Source organism: Primulina huaijiensis, chromosome 14 (assembly GCF_012295235.1).
Source record: "Primulina huaijiensis isolate GDHJ02 chromosome 14, ASM1229523v2, whole genome shotgun sequence".
Classification (NCBI taxonomy): Eukaryota; Viridiplantae; Streptophyta; class Magnoliopsida; order Lamiales; family Gesneriaceae; genus Primulina; species Primulina huaijiensis.
The window spans coordinates 625,390-643,495 of record NC_133319.1 but is presented as its reverse complement, the minus strand read 5'-3'; the positions used below and the strand labels follow the sequence as shown (position 1 = coordinate 643,495).

Below are 18,106 nucleotides of genomic sequence, written 5' to 3'. Positions count from 1 at the left end.
TATATATATTGGGTTGTGTGTGTTAACGAGCTTTCCACACATGTGAGACCTTCCACCTATCTGACTGTTGGTGCTCCATATGACTATTTGACTGTTGGTACTGCGTAATCAACTGATAAAGTTCAGGTACCAATTCAGCTCGCCAGCGTAATACACATGTGAGACCTTCCACCTATCTGACTGTTGGTGCTCCATATCACTATTTGATTGTTGGTGCTGCGTAATATACTGATAAAGTTCAGGTACTAATTCAGCTCGCCAGCATAGTGATTTGTGCTACCGTCTTTACAGGTCTGTCCGTTGTATCTTTAGAAACATTTGTCCATTTTGGTCTTCAAAACAAAGACCGGAGCGGATGAATCTGTTTTAAGAAAATTGTACTCGTTACACACCTTGGTTTAGTTTACTATTTCTTGATGTTTTATATATATGATATTATACTTCCAATAGCATACTTCTTTTGTTTCATGATTGGTCTTTACACACAAGTGACTGCTATCATTCATTGTTCTTTATATGTGGTTTCATATTTTCGTTTTTAGCAAAAACAAATTGGCTAACACAATCAATTCGAAAAAAATTAGAATCTACATATTTGTTTTAGAAAAAATAATATCCAAAATAATCTAAAGCGATAAACTACAATTTGAGTAAAATTGGATTCCTCCTGTGCATAAAACAGCAAACTTTTGTTTAAGGGAGTGTTTGCGGCTTTAAGAAAAAATGATTATGGATTTTTTTTACAAGTATACTCGACAGATGGTCAACGAGTATTCGGAGAGAGCACTACCTCTTGTTATCAAATCCTGCGATGTGGATTTCAAGTGAAGTCACGACATAGGGAATCAATCTCTAGCTAGCCCAAGTTATTGTTCTCCTTCAAAAATACTTCCAGTGCTTTACATTTTAATGGGTGTTCCAAATTCCAATAATCTAATTAAATTTGCTCAAAACTTTCATGCGTGCCTTTTCATGCACATCACTTGACCTACATAAATCTTAGAGTGAAACAAATCTAAGCCAAAAGGGAAGGAAAATAACCATCAACGGATAGGAAAATACATGAAATACCAAAAGTCGAAGTATTAATAAGGTGAGTCACTTCGTGTGCGAGTGATTGGATTCTGTCCAACCAAAATAGCTTTTAACAAGTTCGTCTCGGTCGAAATAACCAAAAGACGACTAAAATTCCAAAGAAGAACAACACTTCACAGCACAACTAGCAGTGATAGCAGTTTCTATTACCAATAGCACAAACCACACCAGCTATGCATTATGCCCTCAACTTTAGTAAGGGTGAAAGTACAATATATCCAGCACTCATATCCGAACCAATGAGATTGGTGTCATTTAATAAGTTGCACAGTAGCAGTCACATTTGTTGTACCTCCTTCACTATCTGCCCAGCCAAGGTTCACTGCCAGATCTTCAACGGGTACCTTGACAACATCACTCCGCACACCAATATCAGTAGCATACCTGCCCATGCAGTACATTCCTGCTGTGACTGTCGCCACGCCAACCGGACTAGGCAATAGAAACTTCAGAGGAGAAGAAAGAAGAGCTGCCACTGGTGCACCAATGACAGAAGAAGCTTGCCCACTTCTTCCGACCCCTTGACGATCGACAATCAGTAGTCCTGTTTTGCAGTACAAGGCAAAATCCTCGCAGTTATTTTGAAACACATCATAGTTCCCAAATCCATTTTGAAGTAAATACATTGCGCGATGAATGACTGTTTCCACTGGGTCAGATGTTGCAGTTGTACAAGTGCCTCCACGTACTTTAGCTATGAAAACGGATGGGATCACTCCGTATTCGAAACAGTAAAGTGAACCATTTCGAAGGAAGCAATCAAGACAAGATATGACAACTCCACTATTTGGCTGCCTAAACCCACAGTCAGGAAAGGTCGGACATTCTGCAGTAAGGCTGTATTGTTCATCACTGGAGGTGGAAGAGGTTTCAACACGGGTAAAATGAACTACTTTGCTACCCCCAACATAGATACCTGCTCAATCAGATATTAGAAGGGTCAAAAGGAGGTACTAATCATATGTTACACAGACCAAACAATGGTTCAAGCCGTAAGACTCAACGGATGATTTTCACATAGGCTAATCTGACAGAGTAACACATGATCGTTTATATAGCTTTTAAATATAACAGTACCAATTTTTAATTTGAAAGATTGCATCAACAAGCCTAAAGAATATTGGAAAAATCTATAAACAACTTGTAAGAACAACGTCTTAACTTTTACTTCAATGCAGCTGAATTCAAACCGTGAGCAGCACATTGAAAGCTCATAGCACAGAAAAACACTCAACAAATAGGATATAGTAGTTAAGTTTCTTCATTTAAAAGTGTTGGACAAAGAGGAGTCCAAGAAGCAAAAACTTTCTGGACGAAATATTATCTTAAATTGGCATTGGAGAAGTAGATCAAATGGCAGATATCAGAAACTATGTATTTCTTAATTCCTTCTTGTCTCTGTAAATTTCACAAATCCCTGAATCAAGGCTGGCAATTTTTAAGGTCTAAATGACCCCTTGGTGACCAATACGTTATATCAACTCCAAATTCGGCTCTCGGCCCAGCAGAAATTTTATTATTATTATTATTTTTACAAAGAGAACAACTTATATATACCTATTAAGGACGAGCCCACATCCAGCATAAATATGCTGGTACTTTTACACAATATAGAATTTTATTGAACCAGGATCAGATTTTAATACAGAATACAACTGCAGAAGTTCACGCCAAAGACTTGCATCCCATCCAATTTGCAGAAAGGATATCAAAATAAGGAACGCACAACCAAAAGGCATTCAATTTGATCCAAACAAATAAAACCCACATTGCAACTTTCTTCGATGTTCAACAACTATAATTACTGGAACAAACATAAAAAAGTTAAACAAAGACAAAAGGCGATATTGTAAGCAACCATGATGAGAATACGCAAACAATGCTCTGTAAGTGTAAATATGATCCCCTGGCTTGATCTCGATTCTCTTCACTCTGTTTGTGAGCAAACCCATCTCGATTTCCGCAATATTTCATCAATTTTACACCCAAAACCCCACAAGACGTTTTTTTCATATACATCAAAAAGACAAAGAGTCCACCAATTCAACATAATCACTGTTTAACACTCGGGGAAGGGTCATTGTTTGTAAACAAAGATTGACTTAGTCTGAATAACAAAATATCCTAGTATTTGCTCAATAATCCTCACAAAAAAAAAAAAAAAAAAGTGTGAAATGAATTCCGTAGCACTGGTGAGGTGGTAGAGCAACGCCCGCACTTTTGGCTTCTTCTTCTGCCAAATCAGATTTCTTAGGGTTAATTTTGCAGTATTGGACATCCGAGGGGACCCATTCCATATGGGCTGGCAAATTTGAGATTCCTGATATTGGTATTCCTCCATATTATGTTTACGTACCCATTTCAGCGTAAGCTAGAATATAAGTTTGCCTTCGTGACATGATTTGAAAAGAATATTATGTAAATAAATTTAATTTGAAGAAATTATTATTTTTAAATAGTTTATAAAATTTAATATAATTTTACTATTTCCAACTGCTTATCCAGAGTGTCCCGTCCGTCTCGTTTTCAATTTCCCAACCCAATCAAAATAAGTTTCATACCTAGGATTTATTTTTTATTCCCGCACACGCTAGTTAATAATAAGGTGTACGTATATTTATAAATGTATTTATATATACTAGTATTTTCCCGCAGTACTAATTGAAATAAAACAAATTTAAAATGTTTTTATTATTACGATAACTTAAAATTAAAGTGAGAATTTGAAGTTTATATTACCTATCTAAAACTACAAATATATATTTGAAATATATAGGTTTGGAATTCATCATTTCTAATGCAACTTAAAATAAGTGGCTGATGGCCAAAATTATGAAACGAGTTCCCAAATGGTGCACAAGTTGTATGTTCTTTCTTCTCTTTCGCCTTCGATTCATGCATGTGAGGAGATAATTTTAAAATACATTGATTTCAATTATTGTCGACAATGAATAATAGATAAAATTTTAAATTTATATATGAGTAGCCTATAAATTACCTACATAAAATAATATAAAATAAAATAATAAATCTCAAATACATTTATTATTTATTATGATGTGAACTTAAATTTCAATCTTATTATAAAAGAATGATTCATCTCATTATCGCATACCCTTCAAATTTCATTCCAACTACCAAAATTTATTGATTTCTCATGACTCCTCGATTCCTTTTCTCCTCTTTTCTTGTTTCTTTCCTTTTTTTTTTTCTCTGCCTAACAAAAGTTTTCATTTTTGGAACTGGGTTTGGATCGAAAAGATCATACTAAATCAGATGTTAGGATATATTTTTCCATGAATGAGCGAGCTAATGAATCGTGATCAGATATTATATTTCTCATTAGAATTATAGCATTACGTCGTAGAAATATAATGGACATTGATTTCACGTCGATGACACGAAGCGCATGTTCTAATCCGTGTCTCCATGGATCTTTATGCAAATTAGCCTTACAAACATTTTTCTTGACGAATCTTGGCGATGTGTCGGCTCTAGATGTTAACGCAAATGAGAATTGGAAATGGCAAATCCGATTCAATCCCGTGCAATCGCTCTTCGGTTGTTACTGCATTTCGTCAGAGGCATTTTCCGACGGAAAAGCAAGAACCTCTTTTTACCAAACTGCATCCTCTGATTCTTAGGCCGCCGTTGTTTTGTCCTCTTTGGTTTTTGGATTTTTTTTTTGTTTCTGCTAATTTACTTTTGTTGTGGTTGCTGCCGCTGTTGCTGTTTTGACCGTGATGAGTACCAGTGGGGGTTTTGGATTCCCTCCTTCAGTAGTATATTGTAGCGAGAATTTGTCAGGTTATTCTGTGAATTGTGGTGGTTATGATCAGGCAGATACTGATTATTTGGAGGCATGCCCTCGGGCCCGATACGTTCGGGTAATTTTGTTTTGCACCTATTCGCCTTTCTGCATTTGCAATTGTGGTGCTAGCTTTGTGTTTCTTGGTGTCAAGTTTATGTTGTTTTAAAATTGCTGCTTTTTAGAAGTCATATGATGCGTGTGCTCCTAATGCCGCGGCATGATATTACAGTGTTAGTTTCATATCTTTTTACGCTAAGCTTATGGTCTTTTTAATAATCTTTCCTTATGGTTTCCAGACGGTAAAGTCCCTGTGGATACCTCATTGGTGTATATATCATCTAAAAATGATCAGACTGAGTTTCCAGTGCCATGGATTTTGCTTCCTCCTGTGGTCAATTTAGTTATTTCAATTATATGTTTTCTTGAAATATTGTTCATGTTTTGTATTCAACTTCAAGATTGTGGTTTTCAAATAAAGTGTCCAAAGCAGTAGCATTGTTCAACTTCAATACCTGACATTATATGATCAAATAACTGGAGCTGTGACTCTCACATATGTGATTGACACTTTTCATTTTGATGTTGAGTTAGAGATGCTTAATGTGTATACTCACTTGGCTTTCCTGGCCTCTCTTTGCAGTATAATGAAGTCCTGGGCAAGGGTGCATTCAAGACTGTGTATGTATTTATACTCGAACTTTACTGTTCCTTGTGCAATTTAATTGACAACAGTAGAGACAATGGCCATAAAACCCATTTAGTAATTGAAATTTTTCTGTAGCTATAAGGCATTTGACAAGCTGGATGGGACAGAATGTGCGTGGAACCGAGTGAAGATAGACGATGTGTTGCGGTCACCTGAAGATTTGGAAAAACTGTACTCTGAGGTGCATCTTCTTAGACAACTGAAGCATGAAAACATTATCACGTTTTATGATGCATGGATTGATGACAAGAAAAAGACTATTAATATGATCACCGAGCTTTTCACTTCTGGGAGCCTAAGACAGTACGATTTGTTGTTGTTGTTGTTGTTGTTTTTTTAATGCCAACGGCATCAATAACTTATATGTTTGAACCAATATTTTGTACTTTGGCTGTTAGATACCGTAAAAGGCATAGAAGCGTGGATATGAAGGCTGTAAAGAATTGGGCAAGGCAGATTCTTCGAGGCTTAGATTATCTTCACAGTCAAAACCCGCCTGTAATTCACAGGGATTTGAAATGTGACAACATTCTTGTTAATGGTAATTGTGGGGAAGTTAAAATTGGGGACCTTGGATTGGCAACCATCATGCAGCAGCCTACTGCTAAGAGTGTCATTGGTATACTGCTATATTCCTGTTTTTATAACTTAAATGAACAGAGTATCAGAATTGCTTACTTCCTGAGTTGTTTTGTCAGGAACACCGGAATTCATGGCTCCAGAGCTTTACGAAGAGGAATATAATGAACTAGTTGACATATATTCCTTTGGAATGTGCATGCTGGAAATGGTTGCTTTGGAATATCCTTACGCTGAATGCAAAAATCCAGCTCAAATATATAGGAAAGTTACATCAGTAAGTTCACTGATTTTCTTCTTTGGATTTTGCATTGTGACAGGTTATGCAAAGTATCCTAAGGTAGTATACTATTTTGGTAGGGTATCAAACCTGCTTCTCTTGGCAATGTGGCTTCTCCTGAAGTCAAAGAATTCATAGAGAAATGTTTGGTTCCAGCTTCTCAAAGGTTATCTGCAAAGGAACTTCTTAAAGACCCGTTTCTTCAAATTAATCATGCAAAAGAAAGCCTTCATGATTCATTACACATGTCTAGAGAAGTTCCTCATTCTGTGAGATTAATGAACTGTGGTCCTCGTTCTATGGATATAGATTCTGAACATACTCTGCCTGGGAGTTCGGACTCTAATTGCATGACCCCTAGTTCTTCTGTGCTGGAGTTTCAACGTTTACACGATAACAATGAATTTAGGTTGAAGGGGAAGAAAAATGATGACAACTCCATTTCATTAACCCTTCGCATTGGTGATCAGGGTGGTAAGAATGAAATTGCCTAGTTTTTCTACACTATTTGGTCTATTCTATGCTACATTGGCAATTACTCCCCATATGGTTTATACTGTTGGATTTATTGTCTCTCATGTATCTTATGAGGACCAACAATTTCTTTGAGTCATCAAAAGGTGCATGTTAAGAGAAAAGTGATGTGTACTTGGACCAAACTACTTTTGCAAATTTGGATTGAGATACCTGTTGTTTTTTAATGCAGGCCGTGTGAGGAATATACATTTTCTTTTCTACCTCGATTCGGACACGGCACTTGCAGTTGCAGCAGAGATGGTTGAGCAGTTAGAGTTAGCCGACCATGATGTGGCTTTCATTGCTGATTTCATTGATTTCCTAATAGTAAGAATCTTACCCAACAGGAAGCCTACATTTGATTGGAACTCCAGTGGAGAGATAAGTGCAAGTGGCCTAACATTGATCAGAGATCAGTGGGAGAGGTCATCACCACCTGATTGTCCAGCAGAGTTAATGGTTAAACAAGGTGATGGATCTGAATTTCAAATGGATCCTCGAATTTGTCGACAACGACAGCATGATCAGGCTGATTTGTCTAGTAATTCCAGTTTTGTGTCATCTTATGGAGCATTTATTATGTCTCCGTGTTTTATACCTACAAGAAATGTAAAATTTTCGGATGGATCGCTGACTTATGAGGCTACGGGTGAAGTCTCTTCAATAAAGAATGAGAATGTTTCTAAAGATTATAATGTAGAAGTTTCTGAGATGGAGTTTCGAGATTTATATTACGACTGTGTAATGCATGAATTTGGAAATAGCAGTTTGGAATGTGCATTGTTGGACCAGCAACGTAGAGTTTCCAAAGCAGGGAGCCTAACAAGCAGTTGTTCGAGTTTGACTCTGCCTGATGCAGATCCTGAAACTCATTTGAAATTGGAGCTTGATGCTATTGAAACACAATACCAACAATGGTTTCAAGAACTTTCCAGGATGAGGTACGAGGCCATGGAGACGACCAAGAAGAGATGGATGATGAAAAAGAATGTGGCTTTTCATTGAACAGGAATGGTGGTTAGTTTACTCGTTTCTTTTTTGTACTCGTATTTGAGTTTTAAAATTTTATGTTCGATGAGAGTCCGTTTTTTTTCTCCCTTCTGCGTTTTTTCCTTCTTTTTGTTGGCAAGTGAGGAGCCTTTTGGAACCTCCTTGTTTGGATGCCGTTTCCTTTGTAGACTGCTATTATATTATGTTTTATGAGATTGTACATTCTTGTTATTCTGCAGTTTTCCAAGCATGATCTACAAGAAAACAGAACACCAACATGGAGCTTTTTGACAAACTTGGCTCCGCGCTCGAAAACTAATATTGTGTTTTGACCTAGCAAATATGTTTGTGAAGTTAAAATGAGCATATCTTGAGTCTGTAAGGTAATCTACGAGTCCACTTTGCGAGTTTGATCTTGTCTCATTTGCACTCGTGACCATCTACTTTTTCAAGTTGAAAATGATGATATTGGTACACAACACCACACCTTCCTTACTTTTTCATATTAAAATCAGTTAACAACTGAGGTTTTATTTTATATGACCAATGGGTTTTGCACTTTATAAAGTCGGTCCTCTTGCATAAGATTCTTACGGGTTGGATCAAAAACAATTCTTGAATGAGGCCATGGATGAATCGAAAAAGAAATGTCATCATTCGCTGGAATCGAAATATCTCCAATGATGTGATCCTGGTGAATAGGGTGAGCTGGGTCGGTCAATCCACCGAATCTGACAATAAGTTGATGAGGGAAAAATGAGTCGCAAGATATATCCCAAATTGAGAGTATCTATCTGAAGTAGGGTTGCAATGATGTCTTGGAAACAGGAAGAGAAACATGTGAATGGGCGTCGGATGGGTTTCCGACGTGGTCACTCCGATGTTTAAGTCAGCATGTGAAAATGAATAAAATCAATGTAATTTTTTTAGAGAGAAATAATGTCACTGGTGTATATATGTGTGGATTAATTTAATGCAAAGCAATCATGCTATTTATAAGAAAGAAGATAATGATGACCTTGTTTTCAGTGTCTACTTATCACTTATAGTCATCTACATCAAGTTCCTATCACGCTGATATGTCATTTCCATCACGTCAAATCGATGCGATTCTGTTAGGTACGCTTACCGAGATAAGATATCACCTGCTCTCGCACTCGAGTGCGGAACTATTACCGAGGCATCCCGAGCAGAGAGTCAACACCAAGGAATTCGTCCGAGAGCTCTGGCCTCTGGTTATTCGAGTAAATGACGTCACGAGCATTCACCTGCCCGGCTACTTATGAGCATCTTCTGCAAAATTACCATGATCTGGGCTATCCATTTACTGTTCCAAGTTATCCATGACCCGGGCTCTTCCGAGGGTATCACCACTCTTTTTTTAAATAGTCGGGCTAGAGTCATACTCGCTGTCCCAATTAGTCATGATTGAACTCCACCGGAAAGATAATCAACTCTTGCTAAAAATGTCGAGGCCTCATGTCTCCCGGTCTTAGTATAAAGTTTCGGAGCCTCATACCTCCCGAGCTTAGAAAGTTTTTGTCGTTTCATATCCTCGGGTTGGTAGGGTTGATGTCATGATGATGTATGCCCTAGAATCTGAACGGCCCAAAAAACTTCGAATTCCGGGAAAGTGAACAGTCTGAGACGCTTCGTATTCCGAGCATGTCTTTTCATGTAACGACCATGAGCTATCCCTTCTCACTCCGAGATTCCTGGAGTTCTTTGGTTTGCTTCAATGAGCATCACTCTGTGCTTCGGAGCGGACGAAGAACTCCGGGCTCTCGGCTCTATTCCTTTTTCTCTTACTATTTTGATTCTCGGCCCCTTTGACTCTCAATTGGGATATATCTTGCGGCTCACTTTTCCTTATTTTAATAATTAAGAAATGGCTTTCATGTGGATGTACACGTTTTCATGATGATATCGTTTCAAAAGGGTTCCGAGCATGGGCGGACTCACATGCTTGGGTACCCGGGCTGGCCAAATTTTTTTAAAAAAAAATTATATGTAAATTTTGTATAATTTTGAAATAATATGATATTAGTACGGGTAGATCAATTTAAAATATTAAAAGATTTTTTGTTTAAAATTTTAGCCCGGACAGAGCCGTATTTCTGACTCCTCCACTGGTTCCGAGTGAAGCAATCCATGCTTATATATTACGTGTCTTAATTCTCTCCTTTAATTTCTTCGAATATTGCTATTGTTATTGCGATTGCTTTAAAATAAAAACCATTAATCTTCAGTATCATCATCTGGCTAAAGAAGTTGTATCTCTAAATAATTAGCTTCAATTTTTAGATATTTACCCGAATGAACTTGTTTTCATTTTCTGAATCAGTCGCGAAACGGGTGAGCTTTTCTTTTCTGGCACGGAGTTTCATCAGCAATAATGATAGATTTCATTTACCAAGCTATCAGAAGAAGTCAACGCTCGCTTGGATAAACAATCTTCGCGAGAAACCAATTTTCTATATGGTGCAAACATCTCTTCTAGCCAACATCTTGTTAGCTGGTTTGGCAAAAGCTTCTCCCCAACCGACGTCGAAATATCACCTCACCCCCATCCCAAGCTGTACTCGGGAAAAAACATCTCTTTTATATTTAATATAGTTGTTACTTGTTAGACTATTGTCGATTAATTATACAGATGTCACACTACATAAACTTTGTTCGGATTTCATATAGAACTTAACTTACGTATGATCGTAAATATTATATGATCAACTACATCATTAGTATAGATTTATCCCGTAACTGATCCTCTAGTAATTCCTTCAGATAATCGACTTTTCATAATTTTTACCCGTAACTGATCCTCTATACTCCATCATATAGAGATGAATAACATAGATTATATCCTAATCGATAAACATTAATAGATTATTATATTATTTAGAATCACATTATATTCTAATTATTTGAAAATGATCATCTTATTTAGCAATCAATACATATTTACTTTTAAATGATAACATTTTTCGGAAATGTTCGAAAATTTCAATTGAATATAATGATTGTGTTGAAAAGTGTTATGTTTTCTAAACTAACAATCTGGGGATAACAATGAAAATGAGAACATTTTTATTTTATTTAGAGTGAAATGAATCATTGGGATGAAAACCAAACAATGCGATCATGTTTATCCACCACCACCAGATTAAGCAGATACTTTCAAAGATGTAACCCGCTCGGCAAGCGAATATCATCAATGGAACGTCAACATTTCATGCTCTACTCAGCTTCGTATTCAAAAGTATACTTTCTTTATGATTCTATCCTCCTACTCAGATGACACAAAATCCGTCAAATATGGGATTCCAGTAAAACTACAGTACCATATGCATAATAGAAACTCCATCAAACGGTCCATTACAACTGTTACCAATTAATAAGATCCTAGCAGACCATCAGAATCAAACGAATTAAAAATACAAATGGAGGAATTATGTCCAAGTAAGGTCTCCGGTACTTCTAAGGAAGTAGAATATTACAGACTACCACATCAAAATAGAAAATCAACCTCCATTTGCATAGCACAAACCTGCCGTTTACCTTCGAACAGGTGACCTGCTGTAGAAGGAACATGAAACAAGTAAACTCACAAGTAGTTGCGTGAAATGCTTTATAAAATTGCTAGTGGTGTAGCGATAGGTTCACACCATTTTCGGGAAAAAAATCTTTCTTTCTCTGATAAGCATTCGAGGAATTCATTTTTACGAAGAGAACACGCCAAAGAAATACCAGCAACAAAGTAGGTATTTCCTGAAATTCATTTACCTTCGGTATCTTGCATATTCTGGACTCCTGGCTCTGTCAAATGAAGGACCGTTATACCTATCGTAAATTGGGCTTCTAACTCGCTCATAATCAGGGCTCGGTCGACTCCGGCGAAGCCCTGGACTTGGCGATCTCTGGTAAGGGCTACCTCCACGCCTCCCATAATCCTTTCTGGGGCTATTGAATTTTCCCGGACCCTTCTCATCGTCATCTCTCAAAGCATATTCAACAGAAACCACCCTGTCTAGTACCTTACTGCAAATTCACAATACAATTTGTCAGTCATGCTACAAGATACGGAATAGAATCACAAACCAAATCAACTGTCAAACATACCTCATGTGTGTGCATTCTAAAGCCTTCGTGGCTTCTTCCAGTGTTTCAAACTGCACAAATGCAAAATTCCGACGGACGCGTACATTAAGAACCTTCCCATAAGGCTCAAAGTGCCTTTCTATATCCCGGTCCCTAGTACGCACAGGATCAAAGTTGATAACAAACAGTGTTTTAGTAGGTCTCTGATTTGCTGCTCTCCCATCACGATGCCTGCCCCGTTCACCCTGTTGAAACGATGATAACATTAAGACATTCTTAACCATGACAAAGAAACATAGCCCAAACAAAAAAAAAACAAAACGGCAAGTTTCAACCAGATCATGCTGAATGCATCCATGTTGGATATGTGAACAAAAAATTATAAACATATTCGGAAGTAAGCATACCCTTGCCCATTCTACTGACAAGCGGCGCCTATCATGCCCAAAGGGGATGTTGTCAAGACCACGGATGGCATCATCAGCATCACGTTCATCCTCAAAATACACAAAAGCAAAACCTGAAGGGGGGAAAAGTATGAGAAGCAGAGACAAGAATAAACCATCGCACGGAGGCCTTGCACTGAAAACTTGCATCAGTTAAGTCAGGATAATTTTCCTGGCGGATAATAAAATAACATACAACACCTGCAAATATGGGAAGGTTCTGATGAAAGTTAGGATGTAGAGGCATTGCATGAAGAACTAAAGCAAGACGTATTATGATGTAGGCAAGTAAGTAAAGGCTAGATCCATTGTGTCAGGCCTCAGTAGTCATTGCTAAGCATGCTTCATCATTTTCAGAGCACAGAGTTCGGTACATTGAAGAAATGGCAAGCAGACCTCATTGATCGCCTTATCATTAGTGATGGTAGGCATGAGATGATAAACTTGACACATTGAACCCTTATCATTATAGGTAGGCATGACATGATGAATCCATAGACCTCACCATTACCATTCTGGTGAGAGAGCAACTTTAAGCATTCAAGAAAATCAAAGGGGAGATTGGGTGATAGATATGTAGAATGTTTCCGTCGACCATAAGGAGAGCAGATAAGCAGTTAGGTAGCCTTGGCATTGAAAGTTTTTATAGCAGAGAAGACTGCAAGCCGGTATAGAAGCTCATTTTCCTTTAGCAAACGTTCCTGCGTCAAAACAAACACTTAAACATGGAGATCTTCCCCGACAAATATTCTACTGCCATGCCATTTCATTTTCAGTTTTCAAGTCAATGAATTTACTCACTCTCACATTTGGAGGGGTATTTCATTAAGGTTTCACGTGTAGAAGGAACAAATGTCATTAGACAAGTTTGTTGGCCTTAGCAACTGCAGGTGGTGAGCGGTTAAGAGCACCATATCAACTACCATACAAGTTCCACAAAGTTCGAACAAATCCAAAAAGAAATAAGGGTATGGGCTCTATTCTAATTACTGAGGATAAAATTCAGGAAACCCAAGGAAAAAAACGCGCTCAAATACGTAACAATAACCATACACCAAAAAAGCGTTCTACTAATCATTCCATCTCCTCAATAAAGATACAGCTACCCTATCTACCAGTGGGTGCTACAAAGAACAGAAACAACACTTCAACGGTTCGATAAAAAGGAAAAAAAACTTCAAAGACCACATCAAACAGAAAATAATGTATCCGCGCGAATAACAATAACTAAACAAACAAAGCCTCGAATTTTAATAAATCGATCCACAACACAAACTAAATCTTCTTCAAGTACCAGATTTCATGTCGACGCGGTCAACCCTTCCATATTTGGAAAACAATCGCTCCAAGTCCGATTGCCTAGTCTCGTACTCGAAATTTCCACAGAAAATCGGCCTCATCTTAGCTCACAGATTTGACCTGGATAAAACAAGACGTAAATACGAAGAATCGTAATAAACAGTACAATAACTATCTCGAACGAAAAAAAAGAGATTGTCCAACAGATTTTATCAGAACATAGAAAACGAAGATTACCTCTGCCTTCGTAAACACAAGCACGAACTGAAGAACCCTAGCCTCGCGAACCCACCTTTTAAACGAGAACAGGTTTGGAAAGGTAAAATATTTTATCTTACAAACAAATAATAAAAATAATAACATTATATATCCACGAGAACGGAGCCCTAGTTTTGCCCGACGCACATGGAGCAAAGTGATCCGTTGACGGACTTCGCATGCTAAAGCCCATCGGCTATGGCTTATTTGATAACCAAACGAACTAAGGCCCATTAGTAGCCAGTGATACCAAGAGTAAAATCAATTTATACGTCCGAGAAAAGGTTTTGGTCAACAGAGCCCATTGTTCAAATTCAAAGGTGCTACAAATATACTCGGATTCTTTCACTTTCACCAAAAAATATGACCAAATTAATTTTTATTTCAATAGATTATTAAATATATAGATATTGTTTGGCTAAGACTTTTTTTTTTAGAAACATTGTTTGACTAAGACTTATAGTCTATAGGACACTAACATCCCAAATATTTAGGAGTTTTCGAAATGAGACTCAATTATAAAAAACTTCTATCCCAAATAAATATATATATATATATATAGATTGTTTCGCGTCACGTATGTAACTAAGTTGACAATAAAACTGAACAAAATCACTTAAAATAGTCCAGATATGTTTGATAACATATTTATTGTTGTGAAAGTAAGTTCACCATGATTGCTGAGTGTCTTTATTTTACATAACAAGCATCCATCCACATCGAAAAAGAACCACAATACAATCATAGCGTCGCCACTTTTGGTGGCGTCCATGTTTGCTTCAATTAGGTTGGCAACATGAATGCAAATTAGGTTCTATTAAATAATAATTTATGCACAATACTCGAATGATTTTATGTTCCAGCAAGAAGAAGCTCGTTGCGAGTGGAAAAAGCCTGACTATGCCAAATACAAAAAACTCCATATGTACTTTATTTTCATTCTTCCTACATATAATAGCCAGTTATCTATTTTTTTTCAATTTCCTTCTATTGATTTACTACTAACTTTCTCTATATATCATTATGTATATTTTGGGAAATATTCTTAATTGATATTATCCATATCATTGAGACATTAATCTAGATCCGACATTGTTTGCCATAACTTGAGCTAAGGAAAGAAGATAAATCTTGAAACTTTAAGCAAAGCACAATCATGATATATCTTTTACTTTTTTTGGTTCATTTTGTCTTTTTATGTGACAAATACACGACGGCATCCCTCCATATCACATTTCTCAGATACCTAAACTTTTATTCAATAAAGCTGAAAATTTTGCATGTTACGGTTTCCTTTCTAAGCGGGAATTGAAGGAATGAAATTCGACATCTAAAACTCCACACTGAGGCGTGTGATGAATGATCAAATACGAAGTGATGTAATGATGTTGTTTGCCACACTGAGGTGTAATAAAAAAGCTGCGGAGAGTGACAGGTAATTGAAGGCCGTGTCCAATAATATGATAAGATATAATTCATATATATTTTTGTTAGTATTTTCTTGGGTAATTGGCGGACATATGTATCATGCACAACGTACCATGGAATGCAGCCATATTTGGGACATTGCAACATCACAAATACACAACCAACTCATAAATATCAACAAGAATATTAATATCTTTCGTAGACTTTAGCGTCTAAGTAACCAAGTCACCTATTAATCTACGCCACAAATTGCAGAGTCGAATGGAAAAAGAACAACTTCTTATCGTAAAAAAAACTTAATTTTTTATTCCCGAAGGAAAAAATATGCATACCATACCGCTCGAGAAATGTTATCGGTCGATAATTTCGTCATCATGATCCGAAGATCCAGGTTTCTTGCAACTCTTCAACCTCAAAAGTCCATACAACTTCCGGAACTCTTTCGGCACTGTGTCCTTCCAGAGCACGCCGCCAGCTTCCTCAGCCAAATAAGGAGGCACAGGGGACGACGAGGCACTGTTGTACAGCTGTGGTCCAGCCTTTACGACGGCATTCGACTGCAAGGCAGTAATCACCGATTTCAACGCGCGACTTGGCGAGCTCCGGTTCACTAACATTAATTCGCCAATCTCGGCGGGGCTCATGGTGGCGCCGCTCTGAAAGATTTCCCCCACTTGTGGGAACAATTTGTGCTCCTTAACACCTAGATAATTGCATGCCAAATTTTTGAAAGAATTAAAATCGCAATTGGGAAAGTGGATGTGAACATCGATTCTTCCAGGCCTTAACATCGCGGAATCAATCCCTTCTTTGCTGTTCATCGTGAAAATCATGATCTTTTCGTCTTGGAAATTCGAAATTCCATCGATAAAATTCAAGAAACCGGATTCCGTGATCTTCGCCGTGGCTTTCTCCGAAATGTAACGATCCAAATGTTCGACCACGATCAAAGATTTGCACGCGGTCTGCAACAGAAGCGTGTTGAGATCAGAATCATCCGCCACCTGTGTTAAATTAATGGTGTACACGTCGTAACCAAGCAAATTCGAGACGGCGGCAATGAAGCAAGATTTTCCGGTGCCGGAAGGGCCATACAGCAGGTAGCTGCGTTTCCAAACACGGCCTATCTTGTGGTAATACTGCTTGGACTTGAGAAAGGTTTCCAGATCGCACCGGATTTTGCTCTTCAAATCCGGGTCCATAACGACCGAATCGAAAGTAGCGGGATGATGGAACGGAAGCGATTTCCACCTACCGTTGATGTTACTGTGAATCTTCAATTCTTTTCTCCTCTGATCGATATCATCAGAAACAGTATGTACGTGTTGAAGATAAGGCTTCAGAATCCAACGCTTATCCTTTTTCTTGATTGTCAACACGAAACTTCGACCAACCACCTGGTTTTCACAATCCCTGTGGACTCTGTAGTGCCACGAAACCCTGGCTCCAAGAAACGAGTCGTGGATGACCTGATCATCGTCGATGGACAGAACGATGTCGTTCGGCTTTTTACCGGCCAAGAGATTGGTGAAGTCGGAGTCTTCCAAGGAAGCCAAAGAATTGACATACAGAAAAACCCGGCGAAAAAACTGGTTTACTTGGTGAGTGGAATCGTTGAACTCGGGAACCTTGAGGTGTAGATGGACGTGAATCCCGTCGCTGACCCAGTCGACAAATTTCCTCGCCGCGTATATGAGACCGGTGCGATGCAAAAACAATCGGAAGATGAATAGTGAGCCTAGAACCGAGAAAATCATCGATATTATTAACATGGCCACCATCTGTAACAGCAATGGAGACTGTCTGAGGCTAATTTCAATTCACGAATGATTCCCGAGAGGGAACACACACTCACACTCAGACTCACGCATATATATACGTTGTATATATTTATGGGATTACTGAAGAACAGACGAGACTATCGTGGGAAAACAACATCTGATGCTGGGGGAAAAAGGTATTGGTCCGATGAAAATGGTCCTGTTTGCCTCTTCTTTCTCTCTTTTATATGTATAAGTTATAAAAAGAAGAACAAGGTTTTCAGAAATTTATTCTCTGTGGAAACTAATTATCTATTTTGTAAACTTCAAATTTAATATATGAGGAGATCTGTTGCAAGAAAAGGTGCACTTTTTTTATTAAAAAAAATAATGATAAAGATTTGTAGTTAAATTGACAGATGGAAGAAAAAGAATCAATTTATCCGAGGGTGGTAATTTCGTCGACTTTTGTGTTTTTGTTTGTTTGGTGAAACAATACAAGGGCCACGGCATTAATGATGATAACCTGCGGCGGAAATAACCAATAGAATAAAATAGTGGTCCTTTATATTATTAATTATGTTGAAAAATTATTTAAAAATATGTTAAATATTTGTGTTGAAAATGTGAATGTTGAATGTTGAAAATTAGGTAAAATTAGGTGTTGAATATTGAAAATTAGTGTGTGATGATGTAGGTAATGATGTATTTTATTTTTGGATTATTTGTAAAAATTTTCTATAAATAGATCTCTCATTTGTGAAGAAAATCACAATTGAGTTGAGAGAAAAATATTATAAAGTGTGTAGTGTGATAATTTTGAGAGTTTGAGATTTTTAC

The 18,106-nt window shown here is 37.5% G+C and overlaps 4 protein-coding genes across 11 annotated transcripts; 1 reads left to right on the top strand and 3 right to left on the bottom strand.

The window, feature by feature from the left end:
* Positions 1-788: 788 nt before the first annotated feature.
* On the bottom strand, positions 789-3,298 carry LOC140956686 (protein LEAD-SENSITIVE 1). Its single transcript, XM_073413532.1, has 2 exons — positions 2,954-3,298; positions 789-2,011 (listed from the first exon to the last, which is right to left on the bottom strand). Exons 1-2 carry the CDS (start codon positions 3,045-3,047, stop codon positions 1,347-1,349), a joined length of 759 nt encoding a protein of 252 aa, XP_073269633.1. The 5' UTR covers positions 3,048-3,298; the 3' UTR covers positions 789-1,346.
* Positions 3,299-4,196: 898 nt separating this feature from the next.
* LOC140957550 (serine/threonine-protein kinase WNK8-like) lies at positions 4,197-8,564 on the top strand. Of its 2 annotated transcripts, none has more exons than XM_073414861.1 (8): positions 4,197-4,982; positions 5,547-5,584; positions 5,688-5,793; positions 6,011-6,231; positions 6,311-6,468; positions 6,552-6,945; positions 7,178-8,004; positions 8,217-8,564. In XM_073414861.1, the coding sequence occupies exons 3-7, from the start codon at positions 5,750-5,752 to the stop codon at positions 7,990-7,992; spliced, it is 1,632 nt and encodes a 543-aa protein (XP_073270962.1). In that variant the 5' UTR covers positions 4,197-4,982; positions 5,547-5,584; positions 5,688-5,749; the 3' UTR covers positions 7,993-8,004; positions 8,217-8,564. The 2 variants fall into 2 exon arrangements, with proteins under 2 accessions (XP_073270962.1, XP_073270961.1); XM_073414860.1 differs by having other exon boundaries at positions 4,198-4,982; positions 5,688-5,915; positions 8,217-8,561.
* Positions 8,565-11,233: 2,669 nt separating this feature from the next.
* On the bottom strand, positions 11,234-14,218 carry LOC140957073 (serine/arginine-rich splicing factor RS31-like). Of its 7 annotated transcripts, XM_073414156.1 has the most exons (7): positions 14,058-14,218; positions 13,816-13,940; positions 12,483-12,595; positions 12,097-12,320; positions 11,997-12,015; positions 11,761-11,960; positions 11,234-11,553 (listed from the first exon to the last, which is right to left on the bottom strand). In XM_073414156.1, exons 2-7 carry the CDS (start codon positions 13,919-13,921, stop codon positions 11,532-11,534), a joined length of 684 nt encoding a protein of 227 aa, XP_073270257.1. In that variant the 5' UTR covers positions 13,922-13,940; positions 14,058-14,218; the 3' UTR covers positions 11,234-11,531. The 7 variants fall into 7 exon arrangements, with proteins under 7 accessions (XP_073270257.1, XP_073270252.1, XP_073270255.1 ...); XM_073414151.1 differs by having other exon boundaries at positions 11,761-12,015; XM_073414154.1 differs by having other exon boundaries at positions 11,234-11,550; positions 11,761-12,015.
* A 1,434-nt stretch (positions 14,219-15,652) lies between these two features.
* LOC140956601 (AAA-ATPase At2g46620-like) lies at positions 15,653-17,565 on the bottom strand. Its single transcript, XM_073413413.1, has one exon. The coding sequence runs from the start codon at positions 17,285-17,287 to the stop codon at positions 15,857-15,859; it is 1,431 nt and encodes a 476-aa protein (XP_073269514.1). The 5' UTR covers positions 17,288-17,565; the 3' UTR covers positions 15,653-15,856.
* Between the last annotated feature and the right edge of the window lie 541 nt (positions 17,566-18,106).